General features: G+C 48.8%; 1 protein-coding gene across 2 annotated transcripts in view; it reads left to right on the top strand.

Moving 5' to 3' along the window:
• Positions 1-23,257, top strand: part of tpgs2 (tubulin polyglutamylase complex subunit 2) — a 53,037-nt gene that overhangs the window by 15,052 nt on the left and 14,728 nt on the right. For both annotated transcript variants that reach the window (XM_085973969.1, XM_085973975.1), the window contains exon 5: positions 625-738. In XM_085973969.1, coding sequence (XP_085830095.1) covers positions 625-738 — 114 coding nt within the window. The remainder of the gene's footprint in view (positions 1-624; positions 739-23,257) is intronic.

Raw genomic sequence — 23,257 nt, 5'->3', positions numbered from 1 at the left:
ACCCGCAGAGGCCCTGCTCCAGCGCAGCCGGAGGATCTGTCGAGAGCTTTCTTGACAGATCGGAAATGCCGGTTTCCAGCGCATGCGCAGTGCATGCCTAAAACCGGCATTTCCGTTGGCCCTACGGGTGAGTACACACCCGTAGAGACTGGAATTTCTGCTTCAGTATCTTTCTAACTGAATTTTTTAAAATTTTGTTTGAGATGTGGGCATTGTTGGCAAAGCTAGCATTTATTGCCCATCCATAGTTGCCCTTGAAGGTGGTGGTGAGCCGCCTTCTTGAACCGTTGCAGTCCGTGTGGTGAAGATACTTCCACAGTGCTGTTAGGGAGGGAGTTCCAGGATTTTGACCCAGCGACGATGAAGGAACGGCGATATATTTCCAAGCCAGGATGGTGTGTGACTTGGAGAGGAATTTGGAGGTAGTGGTGTTCCCATGCGCCTGCTGCCCTTGTCCTTCTAGGTGGAAGAGGTCGCGTGTTTGCTGTTGAATAGAAATGAATCTCCATAATTAAGCTACATTTGCAATAAATAGCAATTGGTCATATGGAACTGCAGTTGAAATAAGATCTGGAATAATGCTATTTGTGGGGCTTTACTCTATTATTTGACCATTTTTTAAAGGTAACGAAGAACCTTTGGAGAAGCCCCATTTTAATTCACAGAGTCGAATATTTGAGCTGGATGGTTGCAACGGGAATGGGAAAGTCTGCCTGGTTTACAAAAACATCCAATCAGGTATTTTTTTATATCTAATAATCTAAAGGATAATGTTTTAGACATAGTTTTAGACATAATTATTATAGCTTTTTGTGGGGAGGTAAGGATCATTCAGTAGACCCTCTATAGTCTCTGAACAAATTAGTCACCATTTGGCTATCAACTAGTTTTTGTCCTTCTGTTATTTGAAATGGATGCAATACTAGTGACATTAAAACCAATGTCCTCTCATTTCATCTGCTATCAGTGTCAGCTGTGATAGAACTCCTGCCTCTGAGTCAGAAGGTTGTGGGTTCAAGTCCCACTCCAGAGACTGGAGCACAAAATCTAGGCTGACACTCCAGTTCAATAGTGAAGGAGTGCTGCACTGTCGGAGGTGTCCTCTTTCAGATGGGGCGTTAAACCGAGGCCCTGTCTGCCCCCCTCGGGTGAACACAAGACCCCATTGCACTATTTTGAAGAGCAGGGGAGTTCTCCCCAGTGTCCTAGCCAACATTTATCCCTCAACCAACATCACAAAAAAACATTATCTGGTCATTATCACATTACTGTTGGTGGGACCTTGCTATGCTGCTGCATTTCCAACTGGCTTAGTGGCAGAAGGCAGAGGGTGATGGTCGAAGGTTGTTTTTGTGACTGGAAGCCTGTGGCCAGTGGGGTACCACAGGGATCGGTGCGGGGTCCCTTGCTGTTTGTGGTCTACATTAATGACTTGGATATGAATGTAAAAGGTATGATCAGTATGTTCGCAGATGATACAAAAATTGGTAGGGTGGTAAATAGCGAGGAGGGTAGCCTCGGTCTGCAGGACGATATAGATGGGTTGGTCAGATGGGCGGAACAGTGGCAAATGGAATTTAACCCGGAAAAGTGCGAGGTGATGCACTTTGGGGGGACTAACAAGGCAAGGGAATACACAATGAATGGTAAGACCCTAGGCAAGACGGAGGGTCAGAGGGATCTGGGTGTGCAAGTACACAGATCCCTGGAGGCGGCGGAACAGGTGGATAAGGTGGTAAAAAAGGCATATGGGATACTTGCCTTCATTAGCCGAGGCATAGAATATAAGAGCAAGGAGGTTATGATGGAGCTGTATAAAACACTGGTTAGGCCACAGCTGGAATACTGTGTGCAGTTCTGGTCGCCACACTACAGGAAGGATGTGAACGCTTTGGAGAGGGTGCAGAGGAGATTCACCAGGATGTTACCAGGGCTGGAGCGCTTCAGCTATGAAGAGAGACTGGGCAGATTGGGTTTGTTTTCCTTGGAGCAGAGGGAGGCTGAGGGGGGACATGATTGAGGTGTACAAAATTATGAGGGGCATAGATAGGATGGATACTGAGGAGCTTTTTCCCTTAGTAGAAGGGTCAATAACTAGGGGTCATAGATTCAAGGTAAAGGGCGGGAGGTTTAGAGGGGATTTGAGAAAGAACTTTTTCACCCAGAGGGTGGTTGGAGTCTGGAACTCATTGCCTGAAAGGGTTGTGGAGGCAGGAACCCTCACAACATTTAAGAAGCATTTGGATGAGCACTTGAAATGCCATAGCATACAAGGCTACGGACCAAATGCTGGAATATGGGATTAGATTAGACAGGGCTTGATGGCCGGCGCGGACACGATGGGCCGAAGGGCCTCTATCCGTGCTGTATGACTATTATAACAGTGACTACACTTCAAAACTACACCAATGGCTATACAGTGCTTTAGGACTTCCTGAGGTCATGAAAAGTACTATATAAATGCAAGTTTTCTTTCTTATCTTTCTGAAGACTTTCCCGTTGAGAATTGTGATGGCAGCTTGATGGAAATATTTTCATTTTTTCTCAATTGTAAGACGCTTTGATTGTCTGACAGTTTATAGAGTTCAGACTCGTGGAACAGACAACACAAAACCCAATGAATCTGTGAAACTTCTTTTACTTAAAAAATCAACTAGAGGTTACAAGTAATTACCAGAATACAAACTGTACTCAATTCATGTACTTATCATAAGCGAGCATCTAAAATCATTTACTTTAAGCTCAGTTAATTATAAGCAAAACTACATACATACTATTCACCAGATGAGAGGTCAATTCAACTATGATAGACATATGACTAACTTTAACTGGCACCGAATGCCAGTGTCCAATAACACTTATAACCCAAAACCTGGCAACTGGCCCACCCAAAACCTGGCAACTGGCCCACAGCATTCATGTCCCAAACTCTGGAAAATGTTGTTTCCTCCCTCCCTCCCCGCCCCTCTGTTTTGACGTAAGGCCCGACATCCAAAGAGAGTCATTGTTTTTCACATCTGCAGGTGTTGACTCTCAGAATTTTCAAAAGCTTATACTTTGAAGGAAAAGTGCCAACACATTGGCCCAGAAATTCCATTTGCAGCCCTCCCGCGGACGGAGGGCTGCGATTTGGAACAATCTGCGCCTGGAGCAGAGGGCTCCCGGAAGGTGCAGAATTCCGTTGATGTGCCTCTTCAAACTGCCGGTGTGCAGGACGCACGTATCCCAGGGGCGCATGTAGTTCGCAGCGTCCCTGGGATCACGTGGGCCATGGGGAGCCAATCCGAGCAGGGAATCTCCATTCATAGATTTGACAGGAAGACCTGTCAAATCTATGAATAGAGATCAGCCCCAAAACATAAGTAAAACTTCAAATAATTTTTTTTTTAAATCACATTTTTAAAATGACTATAACTTACATAAATTAACTCTTTTAAACAAAAATTTAAATTTTTGAAAAAAATAATTAAAGTTTTTAACGGGGCTAAAAATAAATATCCCTTTCTCTAAAGTATTTTAAAATGATAAATCAGTGGAAAAATTTTAAACTCTTAGCCTGGTAAAGGCAGGCCTTGCTTGTGCCTGCTTTTCTAGGCGCAGCTGTTTTAGATTTACCTGGACTGAAGCAACTGTGGAAAAAAAACAGAAGTTTCAGCCGTACGCCCTGCCTATCAGACGCAGGCGTTTGTCCTGTCGAGCCCTTTCTTCACAGAACCGAAGTTCCGGTTTCCAACGCATGCGCAGTGCATGCCTAAAACCGGTACTTCCGTTGGCCCTACGGGTGAGTACACACGCGTAGGGAACGGAATTTCTGGGCCATTATGTTTTAGCCAAGCAGTCTCTTGCCTCAAAGCTTGTTGGTACATTTGGTCACTTTTAACTTCAGTCAAGTTTACCATGACAATGTGACACAATGGAAATCAGTATTTCTGCTAAATACATCCTGTTTTTGATGTACTGTTGACGTGCATATGCTGAGTAGAGTGCAAAAAGTCAGGAGAGTGTAGAGTTTAACCTCAGCGACAATGATTGGGGCAATAAATACAAAAAATTTTATTTATTTACTTTATTGCATTTTGTCTTTAATTTACTTCACTTTAACTGTTAATACAGGAACTGTTTAAACTTGTGCATTTGGTGCCTTACCTATGAGCCTACAGTACAAAAGGGATCTGGGGGTCCTGGTGCATGAAACACAGAAGGTTAGTATGCAGGTACAGCAGGTGATCAGGAAGGCCAATGGAATCTTGGTTTTTATTGCAAGGGGGATGGAGTATAAAAGCAGGGAAGTCTTGCTTCAGTTATACAGGGTACTGGTGAGGCCACACCTGGAATACTGCGTACAGTTTTGGTTTCCATATTTAAGAAAAGATATACTTGCTCTCGAGGCAGTTCAGAGAAGGTTCACTCGGTTGATTCCAGAGATGAGGGGGTTGACATATGAGGAAAGGTTGAGTAGGTTGGGCCTCTACTCATTGGAATTCAGAAGAATGAGAGGCGATCTTATCGAAACATATAAGATTGTGAGGGGGCTTGATCGGGTGGATGCGGGGAGGATGTTTCCGCTGATGGGCGAGACTAGAACTAGGGGGCATAATCTTAGAATAAGGGGCTGCCGTTTCAAAACTGAGATGAGGAGAAACTTCTTCACTCAGGGTAGTAAATCTATGGAATTTGCTACCTCAGAGCTGTGGAAGCTGCGACATTAAATAAATTTAAAACGGAGATAGACAGTTTCCTAGCTGATAAGGGAATTAAGGGTTATGGGGAGCGGGCAGGGAAGTGGACGTGAGTCTAGGTTCGGATCAGCCATGATCCTATTGAATGGCGGAGCAGGCCCGAGTGGCCGTATGGCCTACTCCTGCTCCTACTTCTTATGTTTCTTATTTGAGTGTTATAGTGTTGGACTATTGTGTAGTTTAAGATAATACGAACATAAGCTTACTCGTGAATAATTCGTCTTTAAACAACAGCTCAGGCGAGTACAGAGTTCAGCCTTGAGGTGCAGTTGGCCTAAAATTATACTTGAGGGATTAAATCACTATCTTGCCAAAAACGGTGTGCAGTACCTATGCAATGTGGGAGGTCTTGGGTGACCACACATGCAGGATGTATTTTCAACTGCTGTTGTTCGAGCTCAACATTTCTGAGCTTGAGGAGCAGCTGTTGTACTCGGTTACATATGCGAAGGAATGCATATTCCTGGGGTAGTCACCCCACAGACCAAGTTAGCAAGGAAGGGAAGTGGGTGATCATCCATCAAATCTGGAAGACATGGTGTGGAGATGCCGGAGTTGGACTGGGGCGGACAAATGTAAGAAGTCACACGACACCAGGTTATAGTCCAACAGCTTTATTTGAAATCACAAGCTTTCGGAGCGCTGCTGCTTCTTCAGGTGAAGTGGAGAAATGCATAAAGACACAGCTTATATAGTCAGAGAATCATGTCAGATGTTTACAGGTAACCTTTCCAACTGCCATTTATCTCACCTCGGCAGAGAGCTAATCACAGCAGTCAAAGGTGTGAATGGTGTCCAAACAGGTCAGTCAGGGAAACATTTGATGTAATGTTTCCCTGACTGACCTGTTTGGACACCATTCACACCTTTGACTGCTGTGATTATCTCTCTGCCGAGGTGTGATAAATGGCAGTTGGAAAGGTTACCTGTAAACATCTGACATGATTCTCTGACTATATAAGCTGTGTCTTTATGCATTTCTCCACTTCACCTGAAGAAGGAGCAGCGTTCCGAAAGCTTGTGATTTCAAATAAAGCTGTTGGACTATAACCTGGTGTCGTGTGACTTCTTAAATCTGGAAGAGGAAGAGGAGGTGGTGGCAGTGCAAAGAAGATTGTCAAGCCGACCGAGGCAGGTTTGAGTTCTATGTATGTAAATGCACAAAGTATTATGAATACAATTGGTGAACTATAGGTGGAATTTCCTGGGGGGTTGGGGGATATCATTTAATAGCATTAACAAACATGGTTTGTACTATGGCAGGGGTGGGAGCTGAACATTCCTGGTCTCTCAATATTCAGGAGGGGTAGAGTGGTGGCAGTGTTAATCAAAGATTCTATTACAGCACTAGAATATAGTGACAATACAGGGGATGGTGAGAAGCTGAATCTGGCCAGAGTTAAAGAGCAATAAGCGAAATGTTATTGTAATGGTAGTATATTATAGACTGCTAAATAGTGGAAAGGAGACTGAGGAAAAGATATTTGGACTTATTAGAGAAAAGTACAGGGTCAATCTGAGTGACTTCAATTGTCCCAAAGATAGACTAGGATAAAAGTAATGTAAATGGCAAAGAAGGAGAATGGCTGTCCAGGATCACTTACTTGATCAATATGTTTTAGTTAAACAGAGGCAGTGCTGGATCTAGTTCTAGGAAATGAAGGCAGGTTGCTAACGTAAGGATAGGAAGCTAGTAAGAAGCAACCATAACATAATAGTCAAAGATGAAGGTGCTTGGCTCAAAAACAAAGCCAATTTCAATTAGATAGATAGGAAACTAGAGCAGACAAGTGGCAAAGAAAAATTGACAGATAAGACATTGCACAAATAATGGGAAATGTTCAGACAGGAGCTAATTAGGGTACAAACCAGACGTACCACCACAAGGAGAAAGGGTGATGCAGCAAATGCTTCTTATGTAGGTCACACACTCTATTGAAAAGTCCTATTCAACATTTGCTATGGGAGTCCCAATGTTAAATTTTCCACATTTACGTATAGCACTAATGAATGATGCTGTAATAGGAGTCCCAATGTTAACCTTATGACTTGGCTCCCTGTAACAACACCAGCCCTCTGTTTTCTTTCAGAGTGCCCATCCATCATTTTCACACACTCAAACCCATTTGCCCAATTTGCGTCTGTTCCTATTCAGGCTCTATTAATCAATTAATGCACATTTTAACAATAGTTTTTAAATACATTTTTCTGCTCATTCCCATCTAGTCCACCAAGTCATTTTTATGACAGGAGGGTGTGACTATGAGTGAGGCAGGTACGGGGATCCAGGAGGTAGTGTTGGAGGAGCTGCAGCCCTTGCTCTTGTCCAACAGGTTCGAGGCTCTTACTCCCTGTGAGGACAGGAACGGGGACTGCAGGGAGGATGAGCAACCTGGCCACAGCACCGTGGAACGAGGGGCCATTCAAGTGGGGGGAGTAAAAAGAAATGTTGTAGTGGTAGGGGATGTGGTAAACCACTGTATTGTATATTGCCACCTCTGGGTGGCGCTGTGTATGGAGGCATGCCTCAGCTGACTCCACCCACCACTGTGGGTTTCGTTCAGACTTGTTCAGTCACTCACGAAGAAGCATGGTCTCTTCTTAGCTAATAAAAGCCTTATTCATCTCTTCTTTCGACTCGTCATCTCTTCTTCGACTCATCACCTTTTATGAAGTAATTGATAAGCGTATCAATTTTATTAGCTAAAAGTTAAATGGCGACACCTGAGGAGCAACAACAGCAACGGATACAGCAGACATTGCTGAGAGCCCTCAGACCACCACGCCTGGACCTCAACCCTCAACAGGTGGGTGCATCAGCCAAGTTTGAACACTGGCTGAGCTGCTTTGAATCCTTCCTCGCAATCTCACAGGTTACAGAGGAGGATCACAAACTGAAAATTTTGACCGCCCAGGTGAGCCATCAAGTATATATGCTAATCCGGGACTCTAATACGTACGTGGCGGCCCTCGAGCTACTAAAAGGGCAATATACGCGCCCAGTGAACACAATTTACGCCCGACACCTCTTGGGATCCCGCAGGCAGCAACCGGGAGAATCGGTAGGGGCATTTGCACGGGCGCTACTGGCACTCTGCAGAGACTGCGATTGTAAAGCGGTAACGGCTGTGGAGCACGCGCAGGGACTCGCCTGTGATGCCTTCGTCAGGGGCCTCCAGTCAGACCACACCCGGCAGAGACTGCTAGAAAGCAAGGAACCCGACCTGAAGACGGCCATTGCCCTTGCGCTCTCGTTAGAGGAGGCCCACCGAAACCTCGAGGCATACCCCCGTAACGGCGCCGAGACATGGCAATCGAAACCGTGGGACACGGGACCGCCGCCCCCGGCACCAACCGCTGCAGCGACCCAACCGAGACAGCAGCCTCCGGTAAGAACTGCTTCGATGCCCAGTAACCAGGCCCAAAAATGCTATTTCTGTGGCCAGTTAAAACATCCCAGAGCGCACTGCCCAGCTAAGACAGCTACCTGCTCGGGCTGCGGGAAGAAAGGCCATTACGCTAACGCCTGCAAGGGGAAGCCAGCCAGCAGCGCAGCGTGCGGGCCGTGGGAGCAGCCATCTTATCCGCCATTTTGTGTACCCCCGGCCGCATGGCATCCGCCGCCATCGTATCCAACGCACTCAACCGCCATTTCGTCACCGGAACCGACCACCGTCTCGGCGGATGACTATAGTGACTCACTAAGCCACATACTGGCCTCCGTGACGCTGGATCAAGCCCTCCCTCACCATCTATCCAGCTCCATGATGGATATCGCGGTAAACAGCCGCGCCACCAGTTGCCTGATCGACAGCGGGAGCACAGAGAGTTTCGTCCACCCCGACACGGTACGTAGCCACTCCCTCACGATTCTGCCAACGCACCATCGCATTTCTATGGCGTCCAAGTCCCAGTCAATGGACATCAGCGGCTACTGTGTGGTGACCCTGTCAGTAGGGGGCACTGAATATAAAAAATTTAAACTGCTAGTCCTGCCCCGTCTTTGCGCTGCCGTCCTGCTAGGGTTGGATTTTCAGTGCCACCTTAAGAGTGTCACACTAGCATACGGTGGACCCCTCCCCCCACTCAGTCTGCAACCAACAACTTTTAAATCGCCCGCTGCAAACCACCTGCAGCCTTTCCACATTAAAGGTCCCCCCCCCTCCCCTGTTCGCTAACCTCACCCGCGACTGTAAACCCATCGCTACCAAAAGCAGGCGGTACAGTGCCGGGGACAGAGCTTTTATCAGCTCTGAGGTGGAGCGGCTATTGAAGGAGGGCATTATCGAAGGTAGCACTAGCCCCTGGCGAGCCCAGGTTGTAGTCGTTAAAACCACTGCAAAACGCCGCATGGTAATCGACTACAGCCAAACCATAAACCGGTACACCCAGCTGGACGCGTACCCCCTCCCTCGCATATCTGATATGGTCAATCAGATTGCGCAATACAAAGTATTCTCCACCATCGACCTTAAGTCAGCGTACCACCAGCTGCCCATCCGCCATGAGGACCGCCAGTATACTGCCTTCGAGGCAAACGGCCGCCTCTACCACTTCCTTAGGGTCCCCTTCGGCGTCACCAACGGGGTTTCGGTCTTCCAAAGGGAGATGGACCGAATGGTTGACCAGAACGCGCTGCGGGCAACCTTCCCCTATTTGGATAACGTCACCATCTGCGGCCACGACCAGCAGGACCACGACGTTAATCTAGCAAATTTCCTCCGTACGGCCCAACGGCTGAACCTAACGTACAATAAGGAAAAATGTATGTTTCACACCAAGCGCCTGGCCATCCTCGGCTGCGTGGTGGAGAACGGAGTCATCGGGCCCGACCCCGACAGAATGCGCCCCCTAATGGAGCTACCCCTTCCCCACTGCCAAAAAGCACTGAAGAGATGCCTGGGGTTTTTCTCCTACGCCCAGTGGGTGCCCCTCTATGCAGACAAAGCCAGGCCCCTCATCAAAGCCACCTCCTTCCCCCTGACACCAGAGGCGTGTGCAGCCTTCACTCTTATCAAGAACGATATCGCGAAGGCCGCAATGCACGCGGTGGATGAGTCCATCCCCTTCCAAGTGGAGAGCGATGACTCCGACTTCGCCCTAGCCGCGACCCTTAACCAGGCGGGCAGACCCGTGGCCTTTTTCTCAAGGACCCTCCAGGGCCCCGAGACGAGACACTCCTCCGTCGAAAAGGAGGCCCAGGCTATTGTAGAAGCGGTGCGTCACTGGAGGCATTACCTGGCCGGGAAACGATTTACCCTGCTCACTGACCAGCGTTCAGTAGCTTTTACGTTTAATAATAAGCAGAGGGGTAAAATCAAGAACGACAAGATCTTGAGGTGGAGAATCGAACTCTCCACCTACAATTATGATATCTTGTATCGGCCAGGGAAACTCAATGAGCCCCCAGATGCCCTATCACGTGGTACATGCGCCAACGCGCAGAGTGATAGGCTGCAGTCCCTCCACAATGACCTCTGCCACCCGGGGGTCACCAGGTTTTTCCATTTTATCAAATCCCGTAACCTGCCCTACTCCATCGAGGAGGTCAGGACCATGACCAAGAGCTGCCAAATCTGCGCCGAGTGCAAACCGCACTTCTATAGGCCGGACAGAGCAAGCCTGATCAAGGCCACCCGCCCCTTCGAACGCCTGAGCGTCGATTTTAAAGGGCCCCTCCCCTCCGCTGACCGCAATGTGTACTTCCTCAACATAGTTGATGAGTACTCCCGTTTCCCCTTTGCCATCCCTTGCCCAGACATGACCAGTACCACGGTCATCAAGTGTCTGAATGACATCTTCACTCTGTTCGGGTTCCATACGAGATCTCGCACCCTCGGGTACCCCTGAATTACCACCGTTATCCCCCTTACCACCGTTATCCCCCTTACCACTGTTATCCCCCACCACCCCTCCCAACCCAACCCCTGCAGACGGCATGCCAAAGCCCCAGGAATCTTCGCCAACCACCCAGACACCAGACCCGACGTCGGATGCTGCAACACCACCGCCGCCACCACGACGATTAGGACGTCAGACAAGGCCTCCTGATAGACTTAACTTGTAGTACCCTTCACCCCGCCGGACTTCACATTAAACAAGGGGTGAATGTGGTAAACCACTGTATTGTATATTGCCACCTCTGGGTGGCGCTGTGTATGGAGGCATGCCTCAGCTGACTCCACCCACCACTGTGTGGGTTTCGTTCAGACTTGTTCAGTCACTCACGAAGAAGCATGGTCTCTTCTTAGCTAATAAAAGCCTTATTCATCTCTTCTTTCGACTCGTCATCTCTTCTTCGACTCATCACCTTTTATGAAGTAATTGATAAGCGTATCAGGGGATAGTATCATTAGGGAGATAGATAGGGTTCTTTGCCGCCGAGAGCGAGAGTCCCGAAGGTTGTGTTGCCTGCCCAGTGCCAGGGTTAAGGACATCTCCTCTGGGCTGGAGAGAAACTTGGAGGGGGAGGATCCAGTTGTCGTGGTCCATGTTGGTATCAACGACATAGATAGGACAAGGAAAGAGGTTCTGCTGAGGGAGTATGAGCAGCTAGGGGCCAAATTAAAAAGCAGAACCACAAGGGTAATAATCTCTGGATTACTACCTGAGCCACGAAGCAAATTTGGCTAGGGTAAATAAAATCAGAGTTAAATGCGTGGCTCAAAGACTGGTGTGGGAGAAATGGGTTTTGCTTCTTGGGACACTGGCACCAGTACTGGGACAGGAGAGAGCTGTTTCATTGGGACAGACTTCACTTGGCCAGTGCTGGGACTAGAATCCTGGCGAATCGAATAACTAGGGCTGTAGCGAGGGCTTTAAACTAATTAGTTGGGGGGAGGTTTCAAGAGAGCGAAAAATAAAAAGTCAACAGAGAAGGCAATAGAGCAAGGTAGCAGTGGGGGAATTAAAAACCAGAGTGTGTCAGGAAGGGACAGAATATATAAAGATAAAGGTAAAGTAGTAAAGGGGGTAAAAGCAGGAATAAATTGTCACAAAACCTATTTAAAAGTTCTTTATCTGAATGCACGCAGCATTCGTAACAAAATAGACAAGTTGACGGTACAAATAACTACACATGGGTATGATCTGGTGGCCATTACGGAGACATAGCTGCAGGGTGACCATGACTGGGAACTAAACATCCAGGGGTATTTGACTATTAGGAAGGACAGACAGGAAGGAAAGGGAGGTGGGGTGGCTGTGTTAAAGGATGGAATCACTGCAATAGTGAGAAATGATATTGGGTCAAAGGATCAGGATAGTGAAATGGTTTGGGTGGAGATAAGGAATAATATGGGGAAAAAGTCACTGGTGGGCGTAGTCTATAGGCCTCCTAACAGTTGCAACTCTATTGGTCGGAGTATAAATCAGGAAATAGTTGGGGCTTGTAATAAGGGAACGGCTATAATCATGGGAGATTTTAACTTTCATATTGACTGGACAAATCAAATTGGGCAGGGCAGCCTTGAGGAAGAGTTCATAGAGTGCATTAGGGACGGGTTCCATGAGCAGTATGTTACTGAACCAACCAGGGGGCAGGCAATCTTAGATCTGGTCCTGTGTAATGAGACAGGATTAATAAAAAATGTCCTAGTAAAGGATCCCCTTGGAATGAGTGACCATAACATGGTTGAATTCCAAATTCAGTTGGAGGGTGAGAGTTGGATCTCAAACCAGCGTACTAAGCTTAAATAAAGGAGACTATGAAGGTATGAGAGCAGAGTTGACTAAAGTGGACTGGGAAAATAGATTAAGGTGTAAGACGGTACATGAGCAATGGTGTACATTCAAGGAGATATTTCACAACTTTCAAGAAAAATATATTCCACTGAGGAAAAAGGGGCGTAAAAGAAAAGACAGCCATCCGTGGCTAAGTAAAGTAATAAAGGATAGTATCCGACTGAAAACAAGGGCATATAAAGTAGCCAAATCTAGTGGGAGGATAGAAGATTGGGAAGCATTTAAAAGCCAGCAAAGAATAACTAAAAGATTAATTAAGAAAGGGAAGATAGATTATGAAAGTAAACTAGCAAAAAAATAAAAAAAACAGATAGCAAGAGTTTCTACAGTTATATAAAAAGAAAAAGGGTGGCTAAAGTAAATGTTGGTCTCTTAGAGGACGAGACCGGGAAATTAGTAGTGGGGAACATGGAGATGGCAAAAACGCTGAACAAATATTTTGTATTACAGTAGAGGATATTAAAAATATCCCAACACTGGACAAACAGGGGGCTATGGGGGGGAGGAGCTAAACACGATTAAAATCACTAAGGAGATGGTACTCGGTAAGATAATGGGTGTGGTAAACCACTTTTATCATTCACTATCGTTACACTATAGTTATCACTGTTGTATTGTTATCACTGTTCTCACTGTTGTATCACTATACGAGGTCGCCTCTTGTCGCGCTGTTATACCTGGGCTGACCACCTCCGACTCCGCCCATGGCTCCACCTACCTGCCCAGGTATAAAGGTAGTCGACTGGCTGGTATTCCTCCTTGTTGGACCCGATCACCCACGAGGGTGGGCTCTGTTATTTAGTCAATAAAAACCTTTAGTTACGTTCCTAACTCGTCGCTTTTTATTGGACGAATTGATAGGTATATCAATTTTATTGACTAAATTTTAAAGATGTCTACTACTGGCCAGCCAGAAGCCCTCCCAGAAGCACAGCCACAGCAGCTTTCAGACACCGGGCTACACCAGACGGCTTGGCTACAAGCCCTCAAACCACCGTACCTGGATCTAAACCCACAGGCAGCAAACTCAGCCCTCGACTTCAAACACTGGCTGGGCTGCTTCGAATCCTACCTGGAAGAATCCGGCGTCCCTCAGAGATCCAAACTAAGAGTTCTGAACGCCCAAGCGAGCCCGAGAGTATACGCACTCATCCAGGACACGACTACATACGAGGCCGCTATCAACCTACTGAAACAGCAGTACCGGAGCCCGGTAAATTACATGTACACCAGGCACCTCCTAAGATCCCGCCCGCAACAGCCAGGAGAGTCTGTAGCTGAATTTTTACGGGCGCTAAGAGCACTCGGCAGGAACTGTGACTTTAAAGCGGTGACGGCTGTTGAAAATACGGAAGATAATATCCGCGATGCCTTTGTGAAAGGCCTACGGTCCGACCACTCACGGCAAAGACTGCTTGAAGCTAAAGACCTCGACCTGGACAAAGCTGAAGCCCTCGCTCTCTCCCTAGAGGTGGCCCATCAGGACCAGGAGGCGTTTTCCAGGTACTGCTCGCGACCCTGGGACTCGGGCCCGACCCCTACCGCAATACCCTTCGCAGCGCCGCCCCCGGGACCTACCTCAGCGTCGGCGTCCCGGACCCGACCGGGACCGCCACCCCCGGTACCGGCTCCGACATCGGGCACCCGCGATCGGGCCGCCGGCTGCTTCTTTTGCGGCCAGGAGAAGCACCCGAGGTCGCGCTGCCCAGCCAGGAACTCTACCTGCTCAACCTGCAGGAAGAAAGGCCACTTCTCTAAGGCCTGCAGGAGCGGATCTTCAGAGGCCAGCAGTGCCTCATGCGAACTGTGGGGGCGGCCATCTTCTTTCAAGGCAACTGAGGCCAGCATCCCCACACGTGAGTCATGGGGGCGACCATCTTTGATCAAGGCAACCGACCCCAATAGTGCCTCGTGAGTTATGGGGGCAGCCATCTTCTCCGCCATTTTGTCCTACCTCGTGGGAGACGCCATTTTACCCACCACGCCCGACTGCCACCGGGCCTCCGGACCCGACGACCGCCTCGCCCGCAGACGACAACGACTCGCTTACCTACACACTAGCCTCCGTCACTCTGGATCAAGCCCGCCCACACCACCTGTCCAAGTCGATGATGGACATCAAAGTAAACGGCCACGCCACGACCTGCCTGTTCGACAGTGGAAGCACGGAGAGCTTCATCCACCCAGACACGGTGAGCCACTACTCCCTCCCTGTCCTGCCAACGCGCAACCGAACCTCGATGGCATCGAGGTCCCACGCCATGGACATTAGCGGCTACTGTGTTGTGACCTTGTCGGTTAAGGGTACGGAGTATAAAAATTTTAAACTCCTCGTCCTCCCCCAGCTCTGCGCTGCCGTCCTACTAGGGCTGGACTTCCAATCCCACCTCCAAAGTGTAACCCTAGCATACGGTGGACCCCTCCCCCCACTCACAGTCGACAACCAGCGAATGTTAAACCGCCCACCGCGTAACACCTGCAGCCTATCCACCCTCAAGGTGCCGCCACCTTCCCTGTTCGCTAACCTCACCCCCGACTGCAAACCCGTCGCTACCAAGAGCAGGCGGTACAGCGCTGGGGACAGAGCCTTCATTAGCTCTGAGGTGCGGCGCCTCCTGAAAGAGGGCATTATCGAGGGGAGCAACAGCCCCTGGCGTGCCCAGGTCGTGGTCGTTAAGACCGGCGATAAAAATCGCCTGGTCATCGACTACAGCCAGACCATAAACAGATACACCCAGCTGGACGCATACCCCCTTCCCCGCATATCTGACATGGTCAATCAGATTGCACAATACCGCGTATTCTCGACCATCGACCTTAAGTCGGCCTACCACCAACTCCCTATCCACCCCGAGGACCGCCAGTACACCGCCTTCGAGGCGAATGGGCGCCTATACCACTTCCTTAGGGTCCCCTTCCGTGTCACCAACGGGGTCTCGGTCTTCCAAAGGGAGATGGACCGGATGGTTGACCAGAACGGACTGCAGGCCACATTCCCCTATCTAGATAACGTCACCATCTGCGGCCGCGACCGGCAGGACCATGACGTGAATCTGGAGAAATTCCTCCGTACGGCCCAACGGCTGAACCTCACCTACAATAAGGAGAAATGTGTGTTTAACACCTCGCGCCTTGCCATCCTTGGCTGTGTAGTAGAGAACGGACTCATCGGCCCCGACCCCGAAAGAATGCGCCCCCTCATGGAGCTACCCCTCCCCCACTGCCCTAAGGCACTTAAGAGAACCCTGGGGCTCTTCGCCTACTATGCCCAATGGGTGCCCAATTATGCGGACAAAGCCAGACCCCTCATGAAGTCCACATCCTTCCCCCTCACGGAGGAAGCGTGCGCGGCCTTCTCCCTCATCAAGGGAGACATAGCCAAGGCCACAATGCACGCAGTGGATGAGTCCATCCTCTTCCAAGTGGAGAGCGATGCATCCGACTTCGCCCTAGCCGCTACCCTTAACCAGGAGGGGAGGCCGGTGGCCTTCTTCTCAAGGACCCTACAGGGCCCCGAGATCCGACACTCGTCGGTCGAGAAGGAAGCCCAGGCAATTGTGGAGGCGGTACGGCGCTGGAGGCATTACCTGGCAGGCAAACGATTTACCCTCCTCACCGACCAACGTTCGGTTGCTTTCATGTTTAATAACAAGCTGAGGGGCAAAATCAAGAATGACAAGATCTTGAGGTGGAGAATCGAGCTATCCACCTACGATTATGATATCTTGTACCGGCCAGGTAAGCTGAACGAACCCCCTGATGCTCTTTCACGAATTACATGCGCCAGCGCGCATATTGATAGACTTCAGACCCTCCACAACGACCTCTGCCACCCCGGGGTCACCAGACTTTACCATTTCATTAAGGCCCGCAACCTGACCTACTCCATCGAGGAGGTCAGGACCATGACCAGGAACTGCCAGACCTGCGCCGAGTGCAAACCGCACTTCTATAGGCCGGACAGAGCAAGCCTGATCAAGGCCACCCGCCCCTTCGAGCGCCTGAGCATCGACTTTAAGGGGCCTCTACCGTCATCTGACCGCAATGTGTACTTCCTCAACATCGTTGATGAGTACTCCCGTTTCCCTTTTGCCTTCCCCTGCCCAGACATGACCAGTACCACGGTCATCAAGTGCCTGAACGACCTCTTCGCCTTGTTCGGGTTCCCAAACTATATACATAGTGACCGGGGCTCCTCCTTCATGAGCGAGGAACTCCGTCAGTTCCTACTAGCGAGAGGTATTGCAGCAAGTAGGACCACCAGCTACAACCCCCGAGGGAACGGCCAGGTGGAAAGAGAGAACGCGACGGTATGGAAGGCCGTCCTCTTAGCCTTAAAGTCTAAGGGCCTCCCGCTGGCAGGAAGTCCTCCCGACAGCGCTGCACTCCATCCGGTCACTACTTTGCACTGCCGTTAACGCCACCCCCCATGAACGAATGTTTGTTTTCCCCAGGAAGTCGACTACGGGAACCACTCTACCAACCTGGCTGACCTCTCCGGGGCCCGTCTTGCTGCGAAAGCACGTGAGGGCCCATAAAACGGACCCCCTGGTCGAGAGGGTGAACCTCCTGCACGCCAACCCCCAGTACGCCTACGTGGCTTACCCAGACGGGCGGGAGGACACTGTCTCCTTACGAGACCTCGCACCCTCGGGCACTCCGGAGACACCACCTTTACCCCACCACCCCCCCAATTCCAGCCCAGGTAGACGGCATGCCGGAACCCCACGAGCCTTCGCCGACCACGCAGACACCAGCATTAACACCGGATAATGCAGCACCGCCGCTGCGACGATCGGAGAGGCTTACGAGGCCTCCGGACAGACTGACATACCAGAACTGGTAGTACACTTCACCCCGCCGGACTCAAATCTAAACAAGGGGTGAATGTGGTAAACCACTTTTACCATTCACTATCGTTACACTATAGTTATCACTGTTGTATTGTTATCACTGTTCTCACTGTTGTATCACTATACGAGGTCGCCTCTTGTCGCGCTGTTATACCTGGGCTGACCACCTCCGACTCAGCCCATGGCTCCACCTACCTGCCCAGGTATAAAGGTAGTCGACTGGCTGGTATTCCTCCTTGTTGGACCCGATCACCCACGAGGGTGGGCTCTGTTATTTAGTCAATAAAAACCTTTAGTTACGTTCCTAACTCGTCGCTTTTTATTGGACGAATTGATAGGTATATCAATGGGACTTAAGGCGGATAAATCCCCTGGACCTGATGGCTTACATCCTAGGGTCTTGAGAGAAGTAGCAGTAGGGATTGCGGATGCATTGGTGGTAATTTTCCAAAACTCCCTGGATTCAGGAAAGGTCCCAGCAGATTGGAAAACTGCCAATGTAACGCCCTTATTTAAAAAGGGAGGTAGACAAAAGGCTGGGAACTATAGACCAGTTAGCCTGACATCTGTGGTTGGTAAAATGTTGGAATCCATTATTAAGGAAGCAGTAACAGGACTTTTGGATAAGCATAATTTAATCGGACAGAGTCAGCATGGTTTTATGAAGGGGAACTCATGTTTGACAAATTTGCTCGAATTCTTTGAGGATGTAACAAACAGGATGGATAAAGGGGAACCAGTGGATGTGGTGTATTTGGACTTCCAAAAGGCATTTGACAAGGTGCCACACAAGATTAATGCACAAGATAAAAAATCATGGGATTGGGGGTAATATACTGGCATAGGTGGAAGATTGGCTATCTAACAGAAAACAGAGAGTTGGGATAAATGGTTCATTCTCGGGTTGGCAATCAGTAACTAGTGGTGTTCCGCAGGGGTCAGTGCTGGGACCCCAACGCTTTACAGTCTATATTAACGATTTGGAGGAGGGGACCAGTTGCAACATATCCAAGTTTGCCGACGATACAAAGATGGGAGGGAAAGCAGTGAGTGAGGTGGACATAAAAAACCTGCAAAAGGACATAGACAGGCTAAGTGAGTGGGCAGAAATTTGGCAGATGGAATATAATGTTGGAAAGTGTGAGGTTATGCACTTTGGCAGAAAAAATCAAAGAGCAAGTTATTATCTAAATGGAGAGAAACTGCAAAGTGCTACAGTACAAAGGGATCTGGGGGTCCTGGTACATGAAGCACAGAAGGTTGGTATGCAGGTACAGCAGGTGATCAGGAAGGCCAATGGAATCTTGGCTTTTATTGCAAGGGGGATGGAGTATAAAAGCAGGGAAGTCTTGCTTCAGTTATACAGGGTACTGGTGAGGCCACACCTGGAATATTGCGTACAGTTTTGGTTTCCATATTTAAGTAAAGATATACTTGCTCTCGAGGCAGTTCAGAGAAGGTTCACTCGGTTGATTCCGGAGATGAGTGGGTTGACTTATGAGGAAAGGTTGAGTAGGCTGGGCCTCTACTCATTGGAATGCAGAAGAATGAGAGGCGATCTTATCGAAACATATAAGATTGTGAGGGGGCTTGATCGGGTGGATGCGGGGAGGATGTTTCCACTGATGGGCGAGACTAGAACTAGAGGGCATAATCTTAGAATAAGGGGCTGCCGTTTCAAAACTGAGATGAGGAGAAACTTCTTCACTCAGAGGGTAGTAAATCTATGGAATTTGCTACCTCCGAGAGCTGTGGAAGCTCCGACATTAAATAAATTTAAAACGGAGATAGACAGTTTCCTAGCTGATAAGGGAATTAGGGGTTACGGGGAGCGGGCAGGGAAGTGGACGTGAGTCTAGGTTCGGATCAGCCATGATCCTATTGAATGGCGGAGCAGGCCCGAGGGGCCGTATGGCCTACTCCTGCTCCTACTTCTTATGTTCTTATTTTGAATCTACTGCCATTTTAGCAACCCCCACCTGTGACATTCAAAGATAGGAAAAGGAGGCCATTTAGCCCCTTAAACATGTCTGACGTTCAATTAGATCATGGTTGTTTTGACACATAGGCACCGATTTTTTAACTCCAGGTGGAGTCTCCGCTCAGGCCGGAGTTAAAATTAGTCAGGTCTCAGTGATGTCATCGGGTCGCAACATCCATATATAAAGAACGACCCTGTTGGCTCTGGGCACGTGTCCTTGCTGCCTGTTCAAGAGAGCAGGTTAAAATTGCAGATGTTGCAATCATGGAGGCTTTCAGACAGGTAAGAGCAAGGGCGATTTTTTAACTGTCCACTCACCAGGCTTCTGCTGAGAGTACGGTTAAAATTGCCCCCATAATGGCTGCTATTTTATAGTGCGAGTATATAGCCCTGTGGTTGCACAATCTGGCCACTGGATTCCTACAAATCAGTCAAATTGCTTACTGAAATAAAAACAGAAAATGGTGGAAATACTCAGCAGATCAGGCAGCATCTGTGGAGAGAAACAGAGTTAATGTTTCAGGTTGATGACCTTTCGTCAGAAATTGTTTACTGAAATGTTTTTTGTCTGCCTTTTTTCTTGGTGAGATTTCTAATGTCCAAACTAAGGGCTAAAAATTCGTGGCCGCCACGAGAGTTGCTGGTGTTGCCGCAGCCTCATGTTAACGGCCACTGAAAAACGATGAAGCACTACAAGTGAAAAATTTGCGCTGGGGGCAAAAGGTTTTTAGCCCAGCCTTAACTTGCCATGTAATGCCTTCCTAGTGGCATTAGTGCAGGCATGGGAGTCGGAGTTGGCGTCCAGAAGAGGCGTTCCATCTTCCAACAGCCTCTGGAAGCGAACCAATAGAGTTCACGAGGCATTGTGAGACATTAAAAGGGCAATGCCTTCTGAACAAATAAAAATGAAGTGAACAAATAAAAATGAAGTGAAAAAATGCAGTATTCAGCCCTTACTGCCTTTTTTTTAAAAAAACATTAAAAAGTCCCAAATGGGAGTCTTCAGCTCTTAAAGCTGAATTCCCTTCCGAACCTCAAGAAATGGGAAAAGTACTTCAGCACTAACACACATGGCTCAGCAAGCCAGGGAAGGAGCATGCAACACTTCAGCTTTGTGCAGTGGGTCAACTCTGCAAGAGTGGTCCTCTACCCACAGGTGCCAGGAGGCCCTCCAGAAAGAACGATGTGGGACCACATCACCGAGGCCAGCAGTGTTGCCCCCACCACCTGGCCAAAGAAGTTTCATGACCTCGGACCACTGGTCAAGGTCAGTGAATGCATCTTCAAAAGCCGTCTCCTCCCAACTGCACCACTAGCCTCACACACTGATCCATGCACAACTCCACACCCCCCCCCCCCCCCAAACCCCAATCATTCACCTACCAACAATTTGTACCAAACACCAGGTACATCTCGCATTCCTCACCTTGCCACACCCCCTTGGAGGAGACTGGGCAGGCCATTCGTGGCAGGGGCATGGCTGAGACCTTGGAGCGGCAGGGCAGAAAGGATAAAAGATGCTGGTATCCTTATGTTATCCTCCTGGCATGCACCTCTTGCTTTCCCACCCTCCCCTTACCACAACTCCACCTGTGTGCCTTCCTCATTTCACACACCAAAGAATTCAGCCTGCCCAGCCAGTGGTTGGCCAGGGAGAGGAGAGTGAAGAAGAAGAAGCGGCGACACAGTCACTCGATTTGACACTCCCAGCTCCTCAAGGTTGACCAAAGCCATTTGCAGTGTTCTGCACTGAAATTCAGCAGCCTTCCACTAGCCATGCTGCAGCCACTGGGGAAGCACTGCGTGACATCACTAGGATAGGCAAAGGCGCGCACACACAAGATAGTTACCAAGAGAATGCATAACGATGATGAGTTAATTTCTTGATGTCATATTGGATCGATAGATGTATAAAGTTAGATTGGAAAGTTTGCTTTGTGGTGGTTTTTAATTCAGCATTGTGGCCAAGAGGACGCTGTGATGGTCAGTAACAGAGTGAAGGAAAGGTAAGATGTGGGACAGGTATGTCCTGTCCACAAAAAAAGCAGGACAAATCCAATCCGGCCAATTACCGCCCCATCAGTCTACTCTCAATCATCATCAAAGTGATGGAAGGTAACACCAACAGTGCTATCAAGCGGCACTTACTCACTAATAACCTGATCAGTGATGCCCAAATTGGGTTCCACCAAGACCACTCTGCTCCCAACCTCATTACAGCCTTGGTCCAAACATGGACAAAGGAGCTGAAATCCAGAGGTGAGGTGAGAGTGACTGCCCTTGACATCAGGCAGCATTTGACCGCGTGTGGTATCAAGGAGACCTAGTAAAACTGAAGTCAATGGGAATCGGGGGGGGGGGGGTGGAAACTCTCCACTGGCTGGAGTCATACCTAGCACAAAGGAAGATGGTTGTGGTGGTTGAAGGTCAATCATCACAGCCCCAGGACATCACTGCAGGAGTTCCTCGGGGCAGTGTCCTAGGCCCAACCATCTTCAATTGCTCCATCAGTGACCTTCCCTCCAACATAAGGTCAGAAATGGGGATGTTCGTTGATAACTGCAGTGTTCAGCACCATTCACAACTCCTCAGATAATGAAGCAATCCATGCCCGCATGCAACAAGACCTGGATGATGTTCAGGCTTGTGCTGATAAGTGGCAGGTAACATTCGCGCTATAGAAGTGCCAGGCAATGACTATCTCCAACAAGCGAGAGTCTAACCACCGCCGCTTGACATTCAACGGCATTACCATTGCCGAATCCCCCATCAACATCACCATTGACTAGAAACTTAACTGGACCAGCCATATAAATACTGTGGCAACATGAGCAGGTCAGAGGCTAGGTATTCTGCTGCGAGTGTCTCCCCTCCTGATTCCTCAAAGCCTTTCCACCATCTACAAGGCACAAGTCAGAAGTGTGATGGAATACTCTGCACTTGCCTGGATGAGTGCAGCTCCAACAACACTCGAGAAGCTCGAGACCATCCAGAACAAAGCAGCCCACTTGATTTTCACCCCATCCACCACCTTAGACATTCACTCCCTCCACCACCGGCGTACCGTGACTGCCATGTGTACCATCTACAAGATGCACTGCAGAAACTCGCCACGGCTTCTTTGGCAGCACCTCCCAAACCCACAACCTCTTCCTCCTAGATGGACAAGAGCAGCAGGAGCATGGGAACACCACCACCTCCAAGTTACACACCATCCTGACTTAGAAGTACATCGCCGATCCTTCATCGTCGCTGGGTCAAAATCCTGGAACTCCCTACCTAACAACACCGTGGGAGTACCTTCACCGCACGTACTGCAGCGGTTCAAGAAGGCGGCTCACCACCAAGAAGGGCAATTAGGGATGGGTAATAAATGCTGGCCTTGCCAGCGCGCCCACATCCCATAAACTAATTAAAAAAACAAATGTTGAAAGGGGAATTTTGGTTGTGGTCACTGGTACCACAGGCAGATGATTCCATCCCGGATATCTTGGCCAGAAAGGGGCTATCTGGGTTGCAGCCTTCCTTCGGCTTCCTCCTCTTCTGCGTCTTTCTCTTCCCTCTGTGAGTGGATGCTGTAAATCTGAAATTACAGCATAAAATGCTGGAAATACTCAGCAGGTTAGGCAGCATCTTTTCTCTCTCTCTCTCTCTCTCTCCACGGATGTTGCCTGACCTGCTGAATATTTGCATCATTTTCTGTCTTGAGAGGCCTTCCTTTACCATCCGAGGCCTTGCAAGCATCCAGCAGCAGTCCCTACACGTTTAAAAAAAACTTTGAACATGTATTGTAGCAAGCCACAACTTCAATAAAAAATTTTAAAACCTGTCCAAAAGCTTAAATGCAAACGTACCTGTAAGATGTGTGTCCCTTTTAAGAGGTGTTGACAGCGCCTCTGTCAGTCTGCTGAATGCTAGGTTTACATGGCGAGCTTAGGACT

Source organism: Somniosus microcephalus, chromosome 2 (genome assembly GCF_052327205.1).
Source record: "Somniosus microcephalus isolate GS21.2 chromosome 2, FLI_Smic_1.0, whole genome shotgun sequence".
Classification (NCBI taxonomy): Eukaryota; Metazoa; Chordata; class Chondrichthyes; order Squaliformes; family Somniosidae; genus Somniosus; species Somniosus microcephalus.
This window is presented reverse-complemented; position numbering and strand designations above follow the sequence as displayed.